This window comes from Cyphellophora attinorum, assembly GCF_001299255.1.
Source record: "Cyphellophora attinorum strain CBS 131958 chromosome Unknown Contig10, whole genome shotgun sequence".
NCBI classification, from domain to species: Eukaryota; Fungi; Ascomycota; class Eurotiomycetes; order Chaetothyriales; family Cyphellophoraceae; genus Cyphellophora; species Cyphellophora attinorum.
This window is the reverse complement of record NW_017253238.1, coordinates 907,985-930,003: the sequence shown is the minus strand read 5'-3', so window position 1 is coordinate 930,003 and position 22,019 is coordinate 907,985. Positions and strand designations below refer to the sequence as shown.

Genomic DNA, 22,019 nt, shown 5'->3' with positions numbered 1-22,019 from the left:
AGGCACAGGTACCCGTGGACAGACAACCGATAAGATGCTTACACTGTACCACTCTAGATCTTGTGCCTCGTCCAACTTCAGACACATCGTCTACGGACGCGATTTAGCTGTTGCTGACACCTTCATCCCGTCCTAAGTCGCAGTCGTTGTATAAGCAGATCGTTCATACCTGTGTCATCATTGAGCGCTGTTCAGCGCTTGGTCTTGCTTGGCCTGAACCAGCAACTCCAACGACTTGGGAGATGGCATGTGCGAACGACTGCCAGCTAACTCGCTGTGCAGTGTGCTGCCTATCATTGTTCTTTCATCCTAGTAGATCATCTAGTCCATTCCCCAAAGGTTTCGAATTCTGCGCAGCGGTATTCGGGGTCGGGTTCGTCGCCCCTGGCCGTTGCTGCAGTGTCGTTGATGCAGCTGGAGCGCCCCAAATGCCTGCATCTGTCTTTGCCTTGGCCATACTTGCAAGATCTGGCCCTTTTGAGGTAGCAGTCTTCTGAACGCCTGCTTTTGAGCCTGCATTGGACCACAGCGAAGCGAAAGCGTCACCGGAGCCGGGCGCTGCACCACCTGGCTTGGCTGTCGATTTGCCCAAGTCGGCCATGGTGGTCTTGGTCGTTTTCGATGAGCTGAAGGAGGATTGATTGGCTGTACTGGCAGTCGGCCGAGCCGCGAATGCAGACGGCGTAGACTGTGTGCTGTTGAGTGATGCATTCACCGATGCGAAGTAGTTCGGGCCAGATGGCTTGTAGGGCTGGGATACTTGCGACTGTGATGATGGCGATGCCAAAGAGGCCACCGACGGCGTCGCGCTTGAAGGTGGTGCGGGTGAAGGTGTGCTCAGAATGCTGCTGATATTTGTCGCTTGCGAAGCTACCATAGGCTTCGGAGCCGCAAACTGCGTGGCAGCCGTGGTTGTCGAGGCTGTTGGTGGTGCAAGTATGCCACCCAACTGCCCGACGCCAGGAGGGGCGCTCACCGCAGGCGAAGTCGCTGATTGAAAGTCATCGAAATCATCATCATCCCCGGTAGCTGCGGGTGAAGACAAATCAGCAAGGCCTCCTGATGTGGTAGCTGGCGCCTTGCCACTGCTTGTGGCTGGTTCGTCATCCCCAAATTCGAACAGATCTGGTTCCGGTTCTTTAGGCTTTGGCGCAGGCTTCCTAGTCGCCGAACTCGAGATGGTAGCCCGAGACGCACTAGGTCGACCACTGGCACCCTCCTCTTCCTCGTCGTACTCCTCAAACTGGTCAGCTCGACGCTGCGTGCCAGAGAAATCAGTCTCCCGTCCGCCGAAGCCACCACCGTCCCCGTAGACCTCGCCTTGATACCCGCCGAAGCCACCGGTCTCGCTGCCGAAGCCACCATATCGTCCACCACTGCCGCTGGAGAAGCCACCGCCCGCACCACCTTCAACCCCACCGTATTTGTTCTTGTTGGAGCGTGCCTTCTTTCGCTCCGATCTTATGGCGTCCACATCCCCGAGTAGCTTCGTCAATTCTGCAGATCGGTTGCGCACGTTGATACCTTGGTCTTTGCCGTTTGGATCGATGTAGTGAAACTGCCGCAGCATCCGCAAGAGGGACAGATGTGACCTGGCGTCGTCGACCACTCTCTCGGAGCCATTCTTGACGAGAAATTCAAGGAGTTGAAGTGCCTGCCTTGGGCGTCAGCTGCCTGAGCAAAGATCGTCCACGTCTGATGTACCTTGTATATCTGTCGCCATTCTTCCGCAGTCTTGTCGGTAAATCGCTTGTATATGATGGGCATGATTTCGTTCAACTGTTGGCTGAGATTTCGTCAGAAGCGTCTACTATGGCAGCGGCTACCATGCTCACTAGTTGTGTGTCCCTCGTGCAATCTCTTGCATCAATGTTGCAGATGCGCCCCATGGATCGCCATTCGTTGCTTCCCGCACCTGGAGGATGGATCAGCTGGATTGGGACCACCCCAGCAGCAGCATGATGCCTACCTTGGCTTCCATTTCTGTGAGGTTCATGACAGCTTCGATAGTCAGTCCAGCTGATTAGATGACAGAGTCGAGTGCTGTATCTCACCATTCTGTACCTTGCGGACGCCGGCCTTGACATCGTACAGTGTCAAATTGCTGACCTGGTTCTTAAGACTTTCGAAATCCATTGTGGCGTTCCAAGTCGATACAATGCGCACAAATACAAAGTTCCGAGGCCTCGGCCCTGGCAGTGATGGTTGACACTATCCGGAGAGCAAAGTGATCCTGAATCTGGAGGAGTGTTCCCGTACTAGTCGACGGGGGACTGGGGAACGTGCGGTGGAGGGCGAGGATCGTTGGGGTTAGGGTTGGTGCTCACTGCACTTTAGACTCTGTACCAGCCGAGACTGTTTGAGCATCCTCAGAGTCCTCCGTGATTCCGTAGCGTCTGTCGCCTTCGAAGATAGCGTAGCGTAGCTTGGGAAAGTAGACACAAAGCACGATGACTACGATCGTGAGTATCATAATGCTGCGAGCCACGTTTCAAGGCGACTTTTGATGAGAAGATGCCAAGCAGTGGTGTGTCCTTTGCCTCACGATATTGCTTGGTGGTTACAAAGAAAGCAAGGACGCGAATGTAGAAATTGTTGGGCGACTCGCGTGTCAAGTGCGAAGGTAACAAAGAAACGTAGCAGCACGACTGGTTGCTATGCCGCCTACTTCGAGCAAGTATTTAGGGAGCCTGCAGTTGCCTTACAGCAAGCATTGACCGCACCTGCCTTCCCAAGTTTTTGTTCAGCCTGCTCCCTCCCGTTCATCTCAATTTAACCCATGAGCTGCGCTAGACCGTCAGGTGGCCATCGGCTCTGCGCAAAGCTAATACATCGCTTTACTGATTGCAACATTTTCCTCGTTACCTCGTCGCTCATGATATGCGCTTGCTTGTCTTGCTCGTGCAGCTTTTCCCGTGCACTTCGTTCGTGGATGCCTACCATCGTCACACCAATTGGCCAAGCAGCTTTCCCAATACTGAGCGTCAGGTATGAGTCGTTGGCCTTAACGTACTGGCGTTTCTGTATGAAGCGTACGATCTCACACAGAGGAGGAATCAGGTCTGCCTCGATCGTGTTGGACTCCATCCGCCGGTACATTGGCGTCAAATCTGATAAGACTATCTTGTAGGAGGCATATGCTGCGCGACCAGATGCTGAAGCTTGAATTGCTTCGTCTCGTTGCGAAAGCATGATTGACCACTCTGTCAGCAGTAATGTGAAGTAAGACGCCAGTTGTCGATACAGGAATTTGACATCATCGATCTTATCCTTGGCCGGCACAGAATCCGGGATAAGCATGTCCCTCTCTGCGACAGGCTCCAATGTGGATGGTATTGGCCCTTTGCTCAGCTGTGGCCTTGACACTTCCTTCTTTACCAGTTTGTAGTATCTATGCAACCGTGCTGAATGTGTTTCAGCGAATACGCTCGCGGGCTGGTGCAGGCCTCTCAGCTTGAGCCGCAGCTCGTCATCGGGAACGTCCTCGAAACCCTCAGGCACTGCGCTTGGATCCTCGGCACCATTTTCAGGCAGCGGCGGCAACCCCAACCGTCGTCTTCTGGCTTGTTCTTCCTCTAGCTCTTTCGCTTCTCGTCGTGCTTTGCTCTCCGCCGCTAGTCGTTGCAGCTTCAACTCACGCTGCGCATTTTGCTCGGCTTCTTCCTCGTCAAGCTTTCGCTTCTTGGACAGTCGCTCCTCCTTTTCTGCTGCAAGTCTCTGCTGATCCTCTACGTAACGTGCTTGTCGCTCGGCTTCAAGTTCTGCGCGGCGTAAGTATTTCGACGATGTATTCTCACCGTTTGCCACAGGTCTCGACTTTGAGATCTGGGCCGACATCAGCTTTTTGAAGTCCATGATCGGTGGCTGCGATCCGCGGCGGATGTAGATACTATCGGAGAAGATGTACAATTGTTGGAGAAGGTGAGAAAGTCGATGGAATGGCTTAAGGCTTTAAGGCTTGGACTGCCGGGGGTTAGCGCCTCAATCTCCGTAGATCAATGTTCATCGAGCACTACGCGACACGATCGCTTAAGCAGATATCAACTTTCATCAATTGCTCTGCTCGGGCAGAAGCTCCTATCTGTTCGAGTATCGACAGCACAAAAAACTTGACCAGGATACACCTGGCGGAGGAGGTGCAGGACCTATTGCGTTCCTAGACGTCGAGCAAGGTTTGACGAGTAACGCTAGTTACGGCAGCGATCAACTTTCTACACCCTCTGGCACATGGCTTGCGATTCATCAACGAGGTCAAGGGTGCTGTGTGCAGCATGCTGCCGAGGGGCACATGCAGCCGCATATCAGAGTGCTATCATGCCGCTGGACTTCACAACCTAGCATCTAGCCACAGCAGCTCTCGCTTGCCAAGAGCAGGAGATGCGGTTGACCCGAGATGTTGGAATCCCCTCGGTAACGCTGAGGGCGCATCTGGAGCATTATGGGCAAGCTCGAAGGGACCGGTTTTGTGTGCTTCAGCGTACAGCGTTGCAACCACCAATGGGGTCTGAGGTCAACCTCCTCAGACCCAAATTTCGCGCTCCAGTGCTTGCATTCGTACGCAAGTCGTCTACTCAGTCCGCTGATGTGGTTGAAAAGGAAACGCCCGGCCCTTCGCCGCCAGAGCTCACGGTGCGAAGAATATCGAGCAGGGGCAGATCCTCTACTTTGCGCAGTGCTGCAAAGAGGAGGACGACCCCAATGCCGGGGTCTTCGCCGCCGAATGACGCTGTGCGAAGCTTGTCACCCGGGTGGCTCGCATTGACGCGCAAAGCGAGGATGTCACCGAAGCGTGGTACAAAACGAAGAACGGACATAATCCGTCTAACTAATCGCACAACCCGAGGATCACCAAGGCTCCAGTACAGAAGCTCAAATACGCCCAGAAGCAGATCAAAACAAGCTCTGTTGCCAGAACAGTCGTCCTCGACTGGTCTGGTCCCTGATGAAGAACCAATATCGCAAGACCAGACGGAAGCCGGGGTACAGCGAACGCAACAGAGGTCAACTCATGACTCCGACGACCTTGTAGGGGGCGGACCGGAGTTCGGTGTTACAGAGTCATGGTTACCCGAAGGATCCCAGGGTACGACTGCTGCAAAGGCCATGACCCGCGAGTCACTCAAGTTCGGAAGGCGTGTAGAGTCACTCAAGACCCCAAGCCATGTAGATCGACTCCGTGTAGATCGAGTCCGAAGATGCTTACTGGCAGAAGGTGGCTCTATCTTTGACGCATGTCGCCAGACTGGTTGTCTTCCGAATGAGGCGATCAAGCTTGCAACTCGTTTCCTCGAGACAGATCTCGAATCTCTATTAATGCAGAGAAAGAAGAAGCACGCCTGGACCCAGGAAGAAGACTACGACCTGAAGCGAATTCAGAAGGATTTGAATTGGTCATCCACGCAAATCGCTTTATATATGCGTCGTGACATATCGCAAGTTGAACAGAAGATACAAGAGCTCACCACCATTGGGAAGCCTGAGAGTCCCGTAGCCGTTGAGGACACCGATGAGCACACGGAGCATGTGCAGCTTGCGTTGTTCCAAACTCGCCTACAGCTCATCTGGGCCGCATTGCTGGGATCCGATATTGCACCTGAGTGGGCTCAGCTATTGGCAACGAAACCAGATGTCGAATGGCTGTCCGATATCTCGGCCTCGATACCGACTGCTGTCAAGAGGCTACTTGGTGCTAAGCAGGCCCCAACGTATGCGCAACTGCAGCATCTGCCACCGGTAAATTCTGACAAGCCTGGGGTCTACGGAGTCCTCTTGTCCAAGCCCTGGGCAGACAGTACGCCCGACAACAATAGATTGCATGTGGGCGTCGCTTTAATATCACTGAATCGGCGGTTAAGAGAACACGCCAGGGGACGAAACTCAAGTCACTATAGATTCGCAGTACGGGATGGCCTGAGTTGGCCTGGACAATCGATTTTACTGTCAGAGCATTCGGGAGCGGTGCCGACAGAAGAGACTGGCTCTACTGCAGTCAGACAAACCCAGGGGCTTGTTGAGGCGATATTGGCAGTCTGGCTGGACTCCTACGTGCAAGGCCGGGCCCCTATCGAGCGCAGAAAGCTCTTTTGGATTACCTGCGCAGAGAAAGACTACAGAGGCGTCAATTATTCCCGGATGCTGTCACGGCTCGATAGCTTTAATTTCGGCCTCGGCCTGCCACCGAGCACCCGACACGCAGCAGAAGAAGCCCCTCACGTCCAGACAGGAGCCATAGACGGAAATGCCCTGACGGGAGATTCGGACAAATTTGGACGCGAGAGAATCAGTGCTGAACGTGCAGCGGAACTAGCACTCGCCGCGGTCTTCGCATCCCATCGAAAAGAGCTTGAGGCAAGAGATAAGTCACATCGCGCCGAGATCAATCAATACCGTGATGCCCTCGAGAAAACGAAGGCCGAGTTGCGAAAGATGCGCCAGCTTCCTTCGCGAGACTTCCCAAAGCAGGACTCCTTGCAGCCTCAGTCAACGGAGTCTCTATTATGGGGGGTGCAGCCAGTTCCAGGAGATGACATGAAGGTCACAGACTACTTAGCGCTCCTACTTCGCAGCGATACGGCCTCCATTGCATCAACTAATGTCAAGTTGAGGAATCACCGAAACTCGCCATCATCAGATTCCCTTTCTCTGACGACCATTGCTAGTCATGTGAGTCTATCGCGAAGCGGCTATAAGCGTAGACTATCACAGGCTCAGCCCAATTGGTCTGGACTTTCGGAGCAACAAATTGGAAAGTGGTTGCCAGGCAGGTATATAGATGTCGCAGGATGCTCCGCACCTCCTACACTTCACACCGATACGGCCGGAATTGCTCATAGATCATCCCAAGTAATTGGGGAAGTGTCTCCGATGAGACAATACAGTACCGAGGATTCGATACTCCTTTCCGGACTTGGGAGTCTGCGGCGAACGATCCTAACCCAGGTCGCCACGCAAAGGATTCTGACAGAACGGATTGGGGTTTATCCAGACCCTGACAAACGTCAAAGCCTCTCCAGCAACGCTTCACAGTATATGCAGACCAAACTACGAGTAGGTGCACCCCACGCAGACTTTCTTGGACTCGCCGAAACAAGTGTGCTGAGCTGTGCGCGCGTAAATGCGCGGCTTGACTACATGAACGAATGGCTAAGACACCATCTACTGGTTGGCATGCGAGATCCCACTTTTGATAACGAGTTCGCTGTTGCCCGGAAATTGGGTCTGGCCATCGCAACCCTGGCCGAGAACATTGATCGAGACCAGACGCAGTTCGACTTATTTGACCTGTTGTTGAGTGCCTGTCAATCTCACATCTTGGACAGATCTGATGCTTCTGACGCTTTACGCACTTATGACAACGAGCAGCTGCATACGTATGCTACCTCGATGTTCAACTGGATCAGGTACCTTACTGCCCAGATTGTACAGCTAGACCAGCGACTATGGAGACTCTCGACTTCACGGGGAGACGCTGCAACAACAAAATTAACTTGGCCGTTGACTACCAATAAGCCACATCAAAACAACGAATCTGACATCGTGCCCACCGTGATCGACGTTGGAGATCGCATGCAAGACGATTCTGTCTCTTCCAAGGCCATGATCGAGCCGCGAGATTCAGACTTAGCTACGTCTGAAGTGTCTCTGCACGAATCATTGTCTGACTCCGCGGTCTTGCATAATGCCGAAGATGCAGAACTTCTACAGCCTATCGAACGCTTGTCGGAAGATTTTCATGAGGCCTCGGCGAACGCCATTCTCCTGAGAGAGTTGCTCGAACCACCGTCGCTGAAGGGAATTCAAGATGGCAGCACAGACTCTGCGGTGCTCGCTTCCATGGTGTACCGCCGTTCGATGCTCAACGGCACAATTAATAAAGTCAACCGCCATGTCGTCCTCTTTACAGCACGAGCAGCCTATGTCACCGAGCTGCTGAAGCACTGTGCTGACAAGTCTGGGTACACCAAGTCCATTGTTCATCCGGAGCTTGCAGCCTTGCCGCACACCATTAACGGGTTGTTGTCCATGTTTAAGAGCCAAACGCGAAAACTTCGAAAAGTACGGGACGCGATGATCGCAAGGTCATCGAGCGCCATGGCTTCAGCTACTGACCTCGAACATCTAGAATGGATGCAGCGAATCGAGGACGTGGAGTGGACGATCATGAGCTTCAACACGGAACTGCAACGTTGGGCACGAAAAGTAGCAGACGTACGAGCAGCACTTCATGCCCGGATCCGGTCGTCCATCTCGGACTCACCTACAAGGTTGGGGCGCCACATAAGTGGCACGTCACCACGAGCTCGCCAGTCGAAGATGGCTCTTCCTGCGGCTGACGACCACCCATTGGCAGACCATGATGCTGAACATAGCGGCGCGTCATACCATGTTCTAGCACCAGAGCCACGAATCTGCCGCAATTGCGGTTCCGAGTTCGCAAGCGGCAATCGTTTGTACGAGCATCTAGAGATGTGTTGGAAATCCGTCGAGTTCGCGGTTAAACGAGTCACGGTCTCTCCACCGGCACTCGCGCCGCAAGTCAATGAGAACCGAGTGAACCCACAATCTATGAACTACACTGCACTGCCCTCGGGCCTCAACCAAGGTACAGATTTTTCCCAGGCCGCCGTCTACCCTGCTCCTTCTCCAGAAGCCTGCGATCCTGATCTGCAGGGCAAAACCTCGGAGCAGGAGTTCGTTCTCACAGAAGATCCCCAAGTACATCGCCCACTACGTCATGGCGTCTACCTGGAAATATGACACAGCTGTCTATTCCCCTGGTGCTCGACAGAGCAACACCACAGATCCGGCTCGCTTGCTTCGCGTCTGCCACACAGCAAGGAGGCGTGGCCCCGATCTATGTTCACAGACGTCTACAAGCGAAATCTGCTGCATACTCTCGATTACCGGGCCCACAGGGGCATGCATGATCTGCGCAGAGCCGATTTGAGACACATCATGTCCACACCATGCGTGTGCTCACTCGAGCCTCTTTTGGATGACACTACGTATATGCACCTTGAATTCCACGGATCGAAGACGCGGAAAGATGAAAGGCAACATCCTGCTGTCACATCTCATAACCACGTAATGATGGATGCTACGGACACCGACCGAACGCAACGCCATCGCCTTGGAGCTCTTCTCGGCTTGACGCATCACTTGCAGCAGTGCTGGCCAACCACCACGCCAACTCAAGCGTACACACCATTGGCCGGGATGCGACTAGACCAAAGCAAATCCATTCCAGTGTCTCACGGTCCTTCTCAAACTCCAAGCAGACATCAACTCACGATACATCCAAGCCCGCTCGCGCGCACACTGTGCGAGTCGCTAGCAGTCGTCCCAGCGGCTGTCTCAAGAGTCTACTCAACGGCAAGAGATGAGCAAAATCGGCTTTTCGGCACCGTCTTCCATTTCCTGTCTTCTGAAACTGTACATTAGCTTAGCCTCCAAAAGTCGTCTTCAGCTTAGATTCCTTGTCGCGTCTTCAATTTGTACCAAATAAGAGAGTTACTTCACGTTACGCTTGCAAATGTAGCTCTGTTCCTCTTGTTTCGCTCGAATTGGACTGTCTGGCGCGTCTATTTACGCTTACGCTGCCTCGTTTTCACGAAGACCCAAGGTAGCAGGCCCTTCAACAGCTTCGAAGCTGTCCACAATCGCTGCTATTCTGCACTCGTTCCAGTCGGACGGGGCATGCGGCACTGTGCTATCAAAAGGAACTTGAGCACAGCATCCTTGGTTCGAAGTACGTACGGCATAAAACCCGACCCCAAGATTTTGTCATCCAGGGCCGTCGTTTACTTCAAACCTCCTTCCTTGGAGACCAAGATTACCAGCAATAGCGTCCCATCCCAGACCTGCTCCCGACAGACCCACCACAAGAACGTCACAATCAAATCAAATCCGTGCCCTATCACACACTCATCTCCTCCACCGTCTTCCCCCTCCACGCCATCCCAGCATGCTCATAAACATCCCCAATGATCCCCAACACCTCCACGCTCTCCTCCAGATCAATCCAATGCGGCGGCTCCAGGCCCCTGACCTTCATGACAAACGCCTCCAGCTGGTAACGGTACGTCGTCCAGTATGTCTCGCCGATAGCCTGCCATTTGGGGCCAAAGTTGTAGTGTTTTTGTTTCGCGGTGATGTTGGTGCGCTTGTCGGTTATGAGGAGGTTGTGCGGGTAGTGGGGGGCGACCCAGCTGTTGGAGGTATGGGAGGTTAATTTTGGGTCGGAAAGGAGAATTTTCGGGAGGGGATTAAGGGGAGGAAAGAATTCGTCAAGAGGGCAGCACGAAGAGGAAGATGCCGAGACGGGATAGTCTTACCCATCCAGCTTCACGGTAGCGTACTCGAACTCGATCTTGAGCCGCGGTGGTTCAATCGTTGGGATGATGCCCAATATTCGTGGTTGCGTGAGGTCCGCGATCGCTTTGCAGTGTATCGCTGGCTCACCATTATCGGGATGGAAGTCAAGGTCAGCTTCCATCTTGTAGTCGACACGCTTGTCGTTGGGGTAGAGCGTCGGTTTAGTTCGTGTGACGACAAATTCTCCCTTGCTGCCAACGAAGTATCGGAGACCGGAGAAGACATATGCTAGGTCAAGGCATGCTTGGGCAGGGTCAGCATTCTGAGACACCGCCGCACACTTGTTGCTCAGCCATCACTTACCACCGCCACCCATTTCGTATTTCAGACGAATGTCGTCAGGCGTGTGAGCAAAGACCGTTCTCATTTCTGTGACGATCGACTGCATCCGTCCGAACTTTCCACTGTCAACCAGAGTCTTCAGCACGTGGTTGACCGGATGGAACTGCCAGTGAAAGGCTTCCAGCACGACCTTGCCAGTTTCTCTTGCAGCTTTCTGGACAGCTCGGGCTTCGTCTTGATTACAACACAGCGATTTCTCGCAGAGTACATGTTTGCCAGCCCTCACAGCCTTGATCGTCCACTCAGCGTGGTGCGCGATTGGCAGCGGGATGTAGACAGCGTCGATGTCTGGCTGGTCGAGAACCTCCTGGTAGGAGCCAAAGGCGAGCGGAATGTTCCATTTCGAGGCTTGTGCTTGTGCTTTGGCAAGGCTGCGTGCTCCAATTGCAACGACGAGGACATCGGGATGCGTGGATGCAGGATCGAAGAGGCCCACAGGACTGAAGTCTGCCGCTCCAAGGACGCCAAAGCGCAATGGATTTGTGTTCTTAGGAACAGACAGACCAAGGGTTCCGTTTATGTATCGTTGTGTCCATATCATCCACTTGAGCAGTAGTAAGTAAGGCAGACAGCGAGTCCCAAGAGTGAGTGACCTACGTCGTAGAAGCCCATCGTGCGCGTTTATCGGATGGCTCGGTCTATCACCTTGACACTGGGAGGGGAGGTGTCCAAATAGTGAATACGGCTCTCGAATCCAACGATGTCTATGCAATAAGAGCCTGAGCCCGGGCCAAGTCAGTGTATTCGCGGTACTGTCGCGTCCAGTCGCTTCGCTTGAGGCACAGAGCTTTCGTCGGCAGACGTCCGAGCATCAATCTATACCAAGAGTACCTGGGAGTCAGCTGAACGATGCGAAATAGGCAATTGGGCAGAAACGCGTCACTTCGCAAGCTCACGCTCACGTCCCTTTGTGCTTTGAGCCGCCATGAGCAGGCGGACCTAGACAGCCCGCATTTGGTGCAGCTCCATAAGCAGCACACAATGCATTTCGATGTTGAGCGCGATACGGCGTGCTACGCCCAACTTTATCGGCGTTCGGGGACGACATGGATGTCAGTCGATGAAACGGCGTTGGAACATACAGCGCCGGCTGAAAAGGTGTTCGGGTGGGGGCCGAACATCAAACTTGTCAACATCAACAAAGCCTCACATTCGGCGATGAATTTCTCTACAGCGCACTTCGATTGTGAGGAAGCGTAAGTCACAATAGTAATACTCAGACTAGAACCTCTACTCTAAGCGGTCTTGTATAATAGTAATCATCAGGTAGAGATAAATCAAAAAGAGGTACTTGATCTGAGCCCGATCAACACAAAGAGCTTGCTATCTCCTGCTACTCCCGGGCATGTCTGTTTAGGCATGCAAGCCTACAAGGGCGCCTAGACTTGGAGATTTTGAGATTCAGAACTTTTTGTTATTCGGCCCCCACCCGAACACCTTTTCAGCCGACGCTGTAGAATGAAGACAGGTTGTACGAGGTATGCCGTGCAAAAAGGCGCGCAAGGCATCTTGGCAAGCTCGGCGGGGAATCAGCATTGCTTGTAACACGTCCTTTATATTGCCCTAAAATGCGAAAATCCAAATGCCCAAAAGCCTTGACCTGATTATGGTATCAAACTCGAAGTCCTCCCAGTGGTGTCAGTGCCGTCAGCCCAACCACGCAAGCACAACCATGCTGTGGCGGGCAGCAGATAAATCGAACTTGCCACCCGATGAGTGCTGTTCTCCCTGATGTTCCCATTTATCCGGTGCTTCACGCAGACCGTCCAACGACAGGGCAGACCGCGTCCTTAGCCGCTCCCTCCACGCTCGGGTGCTGGGTTATCTTGTCCTTATGGTCACCAAGCTTCGCGTTCGTGACTGGGCAGACATCACTGTCATTCTTTCCCGACAGGCTTGGATGATCCGGTGGCAGGACACTCGTGGCAGTTCCGATGACCGGGCAGATTCCCTCGTCCATAGCCTTCTGATCAGGTTTGCTCACGATCTTCTGTAGCGCAGGGCACTCCTCCGCATTGCTGCTATCAGCCGGTATGCCCGGATGCTTCTCGAGGTTATGATGGTGGTCAGTCTTGGCTTTGGTGACGGGGCAGACTAGTCCATCCTTCGAGAGATCGACTGAGGGGTGGGACGGAGGTAGCATCGTGTTGGTCGTGCCAACGACAGGACAGACTGCTGCGGCGGCCATGTTTGCGTCGAGAGATAGGACTGCCTGGCGATTTACTGGAGTACTAGGTGTGATGTTCAGGTGACGGCAGCTGTTGATATGCTGATTGCTAATACCGTCAAGAAGTCTGCAACGACAAGTTCCAGGCTACAGCTGAAGTACATCCAGCATCAACATACAGCCGCAGGTCACGAGGTCCGCGCTGAGCCTTGCTCTGGTAACGCGCCCCTCCCCCCGCGACGGGGTGATTTATGCCTCGCAGCCAATCAGCGTAAGCCTATTACCACGAATGATGTAACCATTCACATCGGTGGTGATTTGCTGTTTGCCGACCACATCTCCCCACACCGCGGTGTCGGGTATCGTACTTGGATCAACAGTACGTTGCGCGCTAACGTGCGCCGGTCAAACACGTGCTTGCCGTTCGAACACTCACTTGTGCTGCTCAACAACAAATCCTGCCAAACTCTGACAAGACTAAGTTGCAAGAGGCAGGACGTTACCACTAGGTCCAACTTGACCCTACCTCAAGCATTCAGCGTACAATGCCATTGGCTGTGGCCATGCTTTTTCTTGTTGACGGCGAGCTTGTGGAAAGCTTGCGTCCATGTCCATGGTGCGAGATGCATTTCCGCGATACATTGCGAGCATTGCGAGCGGTCAGTCTGAGAGGTACAGGGCCGTGGCCACATCTATAAAGGCCGCCGGACAGGCAAGACTGTCCGCACTGGTAAGTCGGAATCTGTTCCTGCCTCATCTGCAAACATCATGAAGCTTGCTCTACCTCTCAGCTGTCTGGCGGCTCCGGCCCTAGCGAGCTTTGGTGCCAATTTGAACTATCGCTCCCCATCCCTTCATCACCCTGGACTAGGCATATCTGTGCGCAAAGTCGTGAAGAGAAATGACCCAGCCTCTGCCTTCGACCCCAGCCAGCTCAACTTCACTCATGGAGTTGCGTCCGGAGATCCCTACCCAAACAGTGTGATCTTGTGGACCCGCTGCTCGCCGACCTTCGACGACGTGGACGACAACAGCACGGTTTCTGGCCTTGTCCCCAACTTTAACCCCGTGCCCATCTACAATGACACAGATGAGAACCGACCACCCTCCAATGCTCCTGTCTGTGTCAGCTGGGCGGTCGCGAACGACGTCAACTTCACGCAAGTCGTCAGCCAGGGTACAGCTTACACCAGTTCAGATGTCGACTATACAGTCAAGGTCGAAGCTACTGGTCTCCAGCCGTTCACTCGCTACTACTACCAGTTCAGCATCTGTGGTTCTGACAAGAAGAGCATCATCGGCAGGACGAAAACCACTCCAAATCCCACGGATGACACAACAAATGTCGGAATCGCAGTATACTCATGCAGCAACTACCCATTCGGCTTCTTCAACGCCTATGGCAACCCCGTTCGCAAGGACTCCGTTGACTATGTCATCCATCTCGGGGACTATATTTACGAATACGCTGAAGGTGAATACGGGTATGGCTACTCAATTGACCGAATCCCGTTGCCTGATCGTCAAATTTATACACTCTATGATTACCGCAAAAGGCATGCCACCTATCGGACCGATCAGGATCTTGTTCTGTCGCATTCTCAGTTCCCCTGGATCGCAGTATGGGATGATCACGAGACGGCAGACAACTCGTACAGAGACGGCTCTTCGGAACTCAACAACACCGAAGCATCCTTCATCGAGGATGGCGGTGTGTCTGTTGACCAGCGCAAGATGAACGCCGTTCGGGCATATTTCGAATGGATGCCTATCCGGCAGGTCGAAATGGACGACTCCCTTCGGATTTGGAGGTCGTTCGCTATCGGCAACCTGATTGATCTCGTCATGCTTGACACACGCAACTACGATCGCTCGATCACCGATCTCTATTGGAACACAGACTACATCCACGCTATTAGTAATGATGCTGGCCGTAGCATGATGGGCCCCAGACAGGAGTACTGGTTTTACAAGTCTCTGGTCGAGTCTGCCAACCGTGGCGCAACGTGGCGTTTGATCGGCTCGCAGACGGTCTTCAGCCGCGTCAACGAGTCAGAGGCGTATGGTAATGTCAACCCTCTGGACTACGATGCTTGGGATGGCTACCAAGCCAACCGCAATCGTACTTTCCAGACGCTATATGAGCACAACATTGGAAACAACATTGTCGTAAGTACTAGTACCACCCACACATCTAAGACACACACACATCGAGGTCTTCTCACGGCACGTAGACCCTATGCTGACAGACACTAGATCGCAGGTGACTCCCACGCAAACTGGGTCTCCGACCTCGTCTGGCTCGACTCCGACACTCACGCCCCCTACAACCCATCAACAGGCGCCGGCTCCATCGGCGTCGAATTCGCCGGCACCGCTGTCTCCTCTCCATCCCCGCGCGGCCAGAACGTCTCCCTCGCTGCCGCGAACAACCACTCCTCCCTCCTCGTCGCCGCCAATCGTGAGCTCCAGTGGTCAGAAGTCTACTACCGAGGCTACTTCGAGCTGCATTTCAGCAAGGAGAAGGTCGACGCGAAGTACTTCGGAATGCCGACGATCGTGGATCGTAATGACGGGGAGATATCGCTGGCTAACTTCAGTGTGTACAATGGAGCGAATTGTTTGGGGAGATGGGCGAATGGCAGCACGGCCATTGGTGCAGTGGTCGAGAATGGATATGTGAGGAATGGTCAGGTTGTGCAAACGAATCTGACGAATTCGACGACCGAGGGGAAGTGGTACATTGCCATGAATGGGACGGAGGACATCTGAGTTTCACCTTGATGGGAGAGAATTTCCAGTTATACTCGAGGCTATAGTAATAAACAGTCTTTCCCTTATCGAGAGTCATCGCCCGAACAGAAGCGCGCTGTTGCTGTTCCGCCGAGCAACGACAACGATGCCTGTGTACCCGTGACCATCCACTTCGCATTCGTGCTTAAACTTCGTTCTTAGCTTTTGCCAAATCGCGATCCACAACATCGGTCAAGACAGTCAGATCATCCTTCTGTGCCTTGACGCGCAATCTTTTCAACCGACGAGTATCTGCTTCCGTCTTCCTTGTGACCCACCAAGTCACCAACGTCACACACGTACATGCTCCCACCAAAGCCATCGCGCTGGCAAAACTTTCTCGGTACCTCGGAGCGTACTGCTGGCGGAAGATCTGGGGCCCAACTGCTCCGCCGATCTGGCCGTAGCTATTGACGAAGCCGATGCCGAAGGCAGAACCTGTGGCCCGACTCGTCGTTTGGACACGCCATGGCCACATCAGTGGGAAGAAAGCCGATGTGCAGGCATTGCCGATCAGAGTCGCGGTGTATACTGCCCCGTTTGAGGGGTATACGACTAAGACAGCGTAGCAGGCAATGATGATTGCAAACATGCTGAGAGGATAAAGTGGACGAGGCAGTCTTCCATTGTCGGCCACAAGTCCAGTCGCGCCGATGACAACCAGCGAGAGGATTGAGATTGGCAGGTTGAGCAACTGGGCCTTTGCAATTGTTGTGAACCCAAGGTTGGCAATGACCGTCGCTGGTAGAAGCGCACGCCAGATGTCCCGACGGTGAACGTGGCCCAGATTAGTGTGAACAGCCACAAACGACGATCCTTTAGTGTATTGACGATTTCACGGAAGCTGAAGTCCTCTTCGGCAGCGCGTGGAGCGTTTGGAGGCAGTCGGGCCTGGATAAACGTCTTCTCCCTTTCGGTCAGCCACTTCGCTGTAGGCGGGACTGTCATGGATTAGCTTGAGTCGAATGAAATGAGGGCCACGTACAGTCAGGGAGGATGAAGTTGACTGCCACACCAAAGACGACCGTCACAAGCCCTTCGCTCAAGAACAGCCACTGCCAACCTGAAAGGCCTCCGTAGCCAGAGATCGTGTCAAAAGCAAAAGCCAACAGGCCGCTGAAGATGCCCGAAAGGTTGCCGAGCATGTCTGCAACGGTCAGTCTGAGCGGCTCGTGCATTCAATGGGACTTACAGAAGTACAGGAGCCGTACCGACATCTCATCTGGCCGGTACCAATAAGTCATCTGTAGGATCACACCAGGAAACATCCCAGCCTCTGCAAGACCAAGCAAGAATCTCGTGCCGTATATGCCACCTTTGTTCGAGACTGGAACATGACACAGTAATGCAATACCCCACGATATCATGATGCGGGACTGCCATGTGCTCGGCGAAAACTTCTTTAACACCAAGTTGGACGGGGCCTCGAAGACGATGTATGGGACCTAACAAAGTCAGCTCCTGCCGTGCTTAACATCGGTGCGACTCACATAATATAACACAGTCAGCAAGTTGTACTGATCGGCAGTCATCTTAAGCTCGGTCATGATGTTCTGAGAGGTACCGCGATTCATGATCCGAGCATTTGAAATGTTGTCCGCGTCGATGTTCTTGAGCAAGAACAGTATCGAACAAATGGTCATCATACGCCAATCCACGCGTCTCATGAGTGCCTTTTCTTCCTCCGCTGTCAGAAGAGCCCTTCCGCGCATTCTCTCAGCGTCGAACCCATCTGCATCTTGACCAGCAGCATCGTCAATCACCTCACCACGGCGCGCGAAGGTCACATCGGCATCCTTGGTTCGCACGTCCTCTCTGCTTGCGGTCTCACTGCTCAGGCCCGAGTCGAGAACAGCGTTGGTCAGGGCGACATCTGTCTGTTTATCCGCCATAATGTGTTTGGGGCGCGGTTGCTATGGTCATTTCCAGTTCAGAGGGCCGCCTTCTGAGGTCTTTCTTATACTCACTTTCGCAGGCCCGGTCTTTGCGCATCGGTCGACTAGTGAATATTTTCTTCGGCTCGCAGTACCGATGTTGAGCGGAATGGCACACTCTTAGCATGATATTGCGTGCTGCAATTGTTCTCGCCCTGCATGAAAGAGGGTTGGAAACGATGACAAGCCTCCACGAGAAACCGAAAGAACGCCGTACGCACGCTGATCGCAACACTCAATGAGCGGCCTTGAACCGAAGTCGACATTAGCTTCATGCCATAACAATGAAAGAGTGGCTTAAACGAAAGGCGTCAAGCTTCGCATAGTCGATTTGCTGCAGGGCTCCAATCTGTCGCTGCGGATAGACAGCACGCCATAGTGTATGCCCACGCAAGGGTGGACCAGACATCCTGCAGATGTGAACATCCTCGAGTCCGCCCCGCGCGCAATGAGGTCTTGATTGTCAGTAACGTAGCGCACGACAGAGAGCTGAGTTTCCGAGTGCTGCCAGTAGTCCCTAGAGCACAGACCGTGCGCGTGCGACTTTGACTGTGTGTGCAGCGGCTATACCGTCTGTTATGGACTACCACACGTGGTCGCACAAAGTATGGTGGCACATGTCGATGATGGGACTTTTGTAAATGAAGTCGTGATGGTGGCTCCAAATGGCGACATATTCTTGTGGGTCACACTCCTCTCACGTGGGACACCGGGATCCGGCATTCGGCCGCTCCAGGAAGTCCTGCCAAGCATCAGACCCTCTTTGAATGCTTCAAGCATTCATATACACCTGCAGACACAGAGTAGGGAGGATCAGATAACAGCAAAGACGTGATTTTCGTGGTTGCTTCGACATCATTGTCAGATCACCATGGCTGCCGCAGTGCTTTCACCTCCCTCGGTGCACCAGCAAAACGTCTTGCAAGCCTATGAACAGGTACCTGAAACCAAATACGATCGTGAGCGATGAATGCCAGTCTGAGACAGTGTAGCTGTAGCTGACCCTTTCCAGTCGAATGGGCGGATCTAGTGACACTCGACCTGTCTAAATTTGATGCCCCTGGCGGAAAAGAGGCATTGGCCAAGCAGCTTTTTGATGCCATCCAGAACATCGGATTCTTCTATATTGTCAACTTTGGACTGACTCAAGAAGAGGTCGATCGCCAATTTGGTATCGGCAAACAGCTCTTCGAGCTGCCAACTTCAGAAAAGCTGAAGTATCGCGCTGACCTAGAGCACGGTGGTTACAACGGCTATAAGCCCCTAGGACTCCGCGTAAGTAGTTCTTAACAAGGAACAGGATGTTGGCTGAGACCCTCCACAGGAAGTAAGACCAGGCATTTTCGACAACACCGAGATCTACAACATACCAAAGTTCATCCCAGAGCTCGAACGCTCCCATCCTTCGATCGTCAACTCCAACAAGGATGAAATCGAGTACTTCGCTCGACACATCCACTCAGAGATCGTGTTGAAGCTCTTAACGCTATTCGCGATCATTCTCGAGCTCCCTGAGGACTATTTCACCGCTCGACACAGATACGACGAGGCGGTCTCTGATTGCCATCTGCGATACATGAAGTATCATCACCGAGACGCTGCCACAAACGCGAAGCTGGACGACATCTGGGTAAAGGGGCATACCGATTTCGGGAGTCTCACTCTGCTGTTCCGCCAGCCCGTCGCCGCTCTGCAAGTACGCGGACCCGATGGAGGCTGGAAATGGGTCAAGCCCCATGATGGCAGCATCACAGTGAACATTGCAGATGCGCTACAGTTCCTGACGAATGGCTTTCTCAAGAGCTCGATTCATCGGGTCGTCGCGCCTCCCGCTGATCAGGCGAACATCGACCGCCTAGGAGTCCTATATTTTGTTCGTCCTGAGAACGACCTGGAATTGAAGCCGGTGCAGAGTAGTGTGCTCGATAAGCTTGGATACAAACCCGATGAGGAGAACCAACTTGCGGAAGGTATCACTGCTGGCGAGTGGGTCAAGGCCCGCGTAAAGGCAGGAGTCAATAAAAGCCAGTCCGCCCGCAGTGAGATCAAAGAGCAGGAGATCTTGAAGGGAGTGAAAGCCAAGTACTACGATTAGTTCATACTTGTGCTGGAACCTCGGCGAATTAGATCCTCAACGCAATCTATTGTGCGTCTCGCCAGCAAGCTCGTGTTCGGGAGTCTGGCCTCGAAAGGTGTGTCCGGTTCCGGGTCTAGGTGAGTCCTGTCGAAAGAGATCGCTGCATACCTAGGGCCACTTCCACACGTCGATGGACACCATGGCGCAAACAAATAGCCTCGACGCGCTGCGATCCTCCAGGATTGGCGTTCTGCGTAATAGATGATAAAAGGAACGCGATTTTTTTATGAACACGCGTGAACAACGTTACTGCAGGTACGATCGTTTGCTCTCACCGTTATGGTGACGATTTTCAGGCCTTCCTCTCCACTTGGTTTACGTAAGCACCCTCGGCCGAGGCATCGATACTGTAAGACATCGACCACAAGCTCTCACTCATTACAAGGCATAAACTTCTGATAGAGAATCTCAGGCAATCCAATCCATCTCTCTGTCAAGCGAACAATCATCACGACCACTGGGGACAGGATTGCGGCCTCGTTCACAGAGTGCCGGTTAACTATCTGCATCTACTGATCACTGTGTACTAGCATCGTTCTCATTGGCCCATCCAATGCAATAGAAACGCAGCAGCAAACCGAGAACGGGTCCTCAGGGCGTTGAAGATGGCAGGTGTAAAGAGCAGAGCCCTTGTGGTGCTCTTTGGCTATGACTGTGCGTTCGTCCTTTAGTCTGCCCTGAAGCTCGCAGATCTGATGCTTCGTAGCATCTGCCTTCACGCAGAAGATGCGCCTGGTTCTGGCAACGAGGCAGATTCCCTACAGTAAGTTCAAGGACCTTGAAACCCGACCGAGGCCACGACCGCGAGAGAAATGCCCCCGTTATCATGGCTAACGCGAGAAACACCACAAGCATTTGTCGTCGTCCCCTCCATGATGCCACGCCCTGTTCTACGCGATTACTTCAACATCACCTACCGGAAGATCCCGATCCTTATGCTTGGTAGGGAGGTCAGTCCCCTCTAAACGCCCTTTCGATAAGATGCTCCGAACGTTCCCGTGCTGAAAAGTCCATTCAGGCCTACATTGACACCTCACTACAAACCACCGCTCTCGAGCACTACCTCCCACCGTCACCGCAACACCCAACGCTCTATCCCTACAAGGGCGGCAGGACAACTTCTCGTCTTTTGACATCTTACTTCACTGACCGTCCCTTTTTCCGCGCCGTGTGCGGTCTGATGCCTGCCTCTGTGTGGCGCTCGCAATTCGGCAGGGATCGCGCCTCGTTGATCGGCCACACACTCGATCCGGAGAAGCTGGATCGGAAGATCCCAGAGATGATGAGCAGTCTTGACTTGCATCTGAGTATGCTTGAGAGTTTGTTGCTGGACCGGCAGGGTATCGTGGATGGGATACACCGAGCCAAACCGCTGTGGATGTCCTCCACACGACAGGATCACCGACCTGGAATGCTAGATATCAGTGTCTTCTACATGTTACGGTGGGGGCGAGAGACTGCACTTGGATACAATGTCTTCGATCTGACGGCGGGAGAAGTTCCTGACGGGGGCGAGCCGGGGGCCGAGGCATTGTTTGAGCGATACCCTATGGTCAATGCATGGTTTGATCGGATGCAGACGTACTTTGACAGGCTGCCATCAACAGAAACGCGAATTGAGAAAGACGATATCAAGGGTCTGGAGACAGTCGTTGATCAGCTGCGTGCTACGAACTACGAGCATGAAGTTCCGGTCCTACCAACGCCTGCTGGCCGCAATGTGACTCTGGACGAGCAAAGAGGCTTAGTGATGGGGGCGAATATCAGCGTATGGCCAAGCGATACAGGCATGAATCACCCAAGTGTCGGCAAGCTGCTCGCAAGCACTCCGGAAGAAATTGTGATTGAGCCAGACGTACTTGCGGATGGTGATGCGGCCAAGACGGTAAAGCTGAGGCTACATTTCCCGAGGGTCGAGTTTCGTGTCAAGGCCACGGGCAGGATAGATCGGGGCGAGAGCAAGCTGTAGATCCATCTATGGCATTGCCGTTGAGCGACTGTCATGTGGCAACAAAGACCTGCATTGGTATCGACAACTTCATCTCTGGTCTTACTCAAGCTCTGGCGAGACCGGTTGACTAGAAAGCCCGATAACCGGATGACCGGATGACTGGAAAGTTCTTCAGCGCATCTGGTCGAAGCTGTCAGCAGCAAAGTCCTCTAGAACGGTGCTGTGCGTGCTGAACTCCCTCGAGGCAGATCTGTGCTCCCGTTGCACGTGCAGAGATGTAACAAAATTAGATTCTCGTCGTCAAGCCCATTGGACATGAGT

General features: G+C 53.3%; 9 protein-coding genes across 9 annotated transcripts; 4 read left to right on the top strand and 5 right to left on the bottom strand.

Moving 5' to 3' along the window:
- Positions 1 to 304: 304 nt before the first annotated feature.
- AB675_8203 (ENTH domain-containing protein) lies at positions 305 to 2,136 on the bottom strand (the record flags this gene model as incomplete). The annotated part of the gene is made up of 5 exons (XM_018148633.1): positions 305 to 1,654; positions 1,705 to 1,786; positions 1,836 to 1,915; positions 1,970 to 2,001; positions 2,055 to 2,136. The coding sequence occupies 5 exons, from the start codon at positions 2,134 to 2,136 to the stop codon at positions 305 to 307; spliced, it is 1,626 nt and encodes a 541-aa protein (XP_018001018.1).
- Positions 2,137 to 2,323: 187 nt separating this feature from the next.
- On the bottom strand, positions 2,324 to 3,855 carry AB675_8202 (uncharacterized protein; the record flags this gene model as incomplete). The annotated part of the gene is made up of 2 exons (XM_018148632.1): positions 2,324 to 2,454; positions 3,045 to 3,855. The coding sequence occupies 2 exons, from the start codon at positions 3,853 to 3,855 to the stop codon at positions 2,324 to 2,326; spliced, it is 942 nt and encodes a 313-aa protein (XP_018001251.1).
- A 642-nt stretch (positions 3,856 to 4,497) lies between these two features.
- On the top strand, positions 4,498 to 8,757 carry AB675_8201 (uncharacterized protein; the record flags this gene model as incomplete). Its single annotated transcript, XM_018148631.1, has 1 exon — positions 4,498 to 8,757. One exon carries the CDS (start codon positions 4,498 to 4,500, stop codon positions 8,755 to 8,757), a length of 4,260 nt encoding a protein of 1,419 aa, XP_018001161.1.
- Positions 8,758 to 9,916: 1,159 nt separating this feature from the next.
- AB675_8200 (D-xylose 1-dehydrogenase (NADP(+)) 2) lies at positions 9,917 to 11,328 on the bottom strand (the record flags this gene model as incomplete). Its single annotated transcript, XM_018148630.1, has 4 exons — positions 9,917 to 10,208; positions 10,335 to 10,617; positions 10,678 to 11,260; positions 11,314 to 11,328. 4 exons carry the CDS (start codon positions 11,326 to 11,328, stop codon positions 9,917 to 9,919), a joined length of 1,173 nt encoding a protein of 390 aa, XP_018000959.1.
- A 1,141-nt stretch (positions 11,329 to 12,469) lies between these two features.
- AB675_8199 (uncharacterized protein) lies at positions 12,470 to 12,904 on the bottom strand (the record flags this gene model as incomplete). The annotated part of the gene is made up of 1 exon (XM_018148628.1): positions 12,470 to 12,904. The coding sequence occupies one exon, from the start codon at positions 12,902 to 12,904 to the stop codon at positions 12,470 to 12,472; it is 435 nt and encodes a 144-aa protein (XP_018001305.1).
- Positions 12,905 to 13,651: 747 nt separating this feature from the next.
- Positions 13,652 to 15,655, top strand: AB675_8198 (Alkaline phosphatase D; the record flags this gene model as incomplete). The annotated part of the gene is made up of 2 exons (XM_018148627.1): positions 13,652 to 15,052; positions 15,140 to 15,655. 2 exons carry the CDS (start codon positions 13,652 to 13,654, stop codon positions 15,653 to 15,655), a joined length of 1,917 nt encoding a protein of 638 aa, XP_018000969.1.
- Positions 15,656 to 15,821: 166 nt separating this feature from the next.
- AB675_8197 (putative transporter) lies at positions 15,822 to 17,568 on the bottom strand (the record flags this gene model as incomplete). The annotated part of the gene is made up of 5 exons (XM_018148626.1): positions 15,822 to 16,376; positions 16,433 to 16,617; positions 16,662 to 16,823; positions 16,869 to 17,121; positions 17,167 to 17,568. The coding sequence occupies 5 exons, from the start codon at positions 17,566 to 17,568 to the stop codon at positions 15,822 to 15,824; spliced, it is 1,557 nt and encodes a 518-aa protein (XP_018001071.1).
- Positions 17,569 to 18,481: 913 nt separating this feature from the next.
- AB675_8196 (uncharacterized protein) lies at positions 18,482 to 19,705 on the top strand (the record flags this gene model as incomplete). The annotated part of the gene is made up of 3 exons (XM_018148625.1): positions 18,482 to 18,569; positions 18,623 to 18,885; positions 18,935 to 19,705. 3 exons carry the CDS (start codon positions 18,482 to 18,484, stop codon positions 19,703 to 19,705), a joined length of 1,122 nt encoding a protein of 373 aa, XP_018001302.1.
- Positions 19,706 to 20,622: 917 nt separating this feature from the next.
- AB675_8195 (uncharacterized protein) lies at positions 20,623 to 21,716 on the top strand (the record flags this gene model as incomplete). Its single annotated transcript, XM_018148624.1, has 2 exons — positions 20,623 to 20,697; positions 20,766 to 21,716. 2 exons carry the CDS (start codon positions 20,623 to 20,625, stop codon positions 21,714 to 21,716), a joined length of 1,026 nt encoding a protein of 341 aa, XP_018001165.1.
- Positions 21,717 to 22,019: the final 303 nt, after the last annotated feature.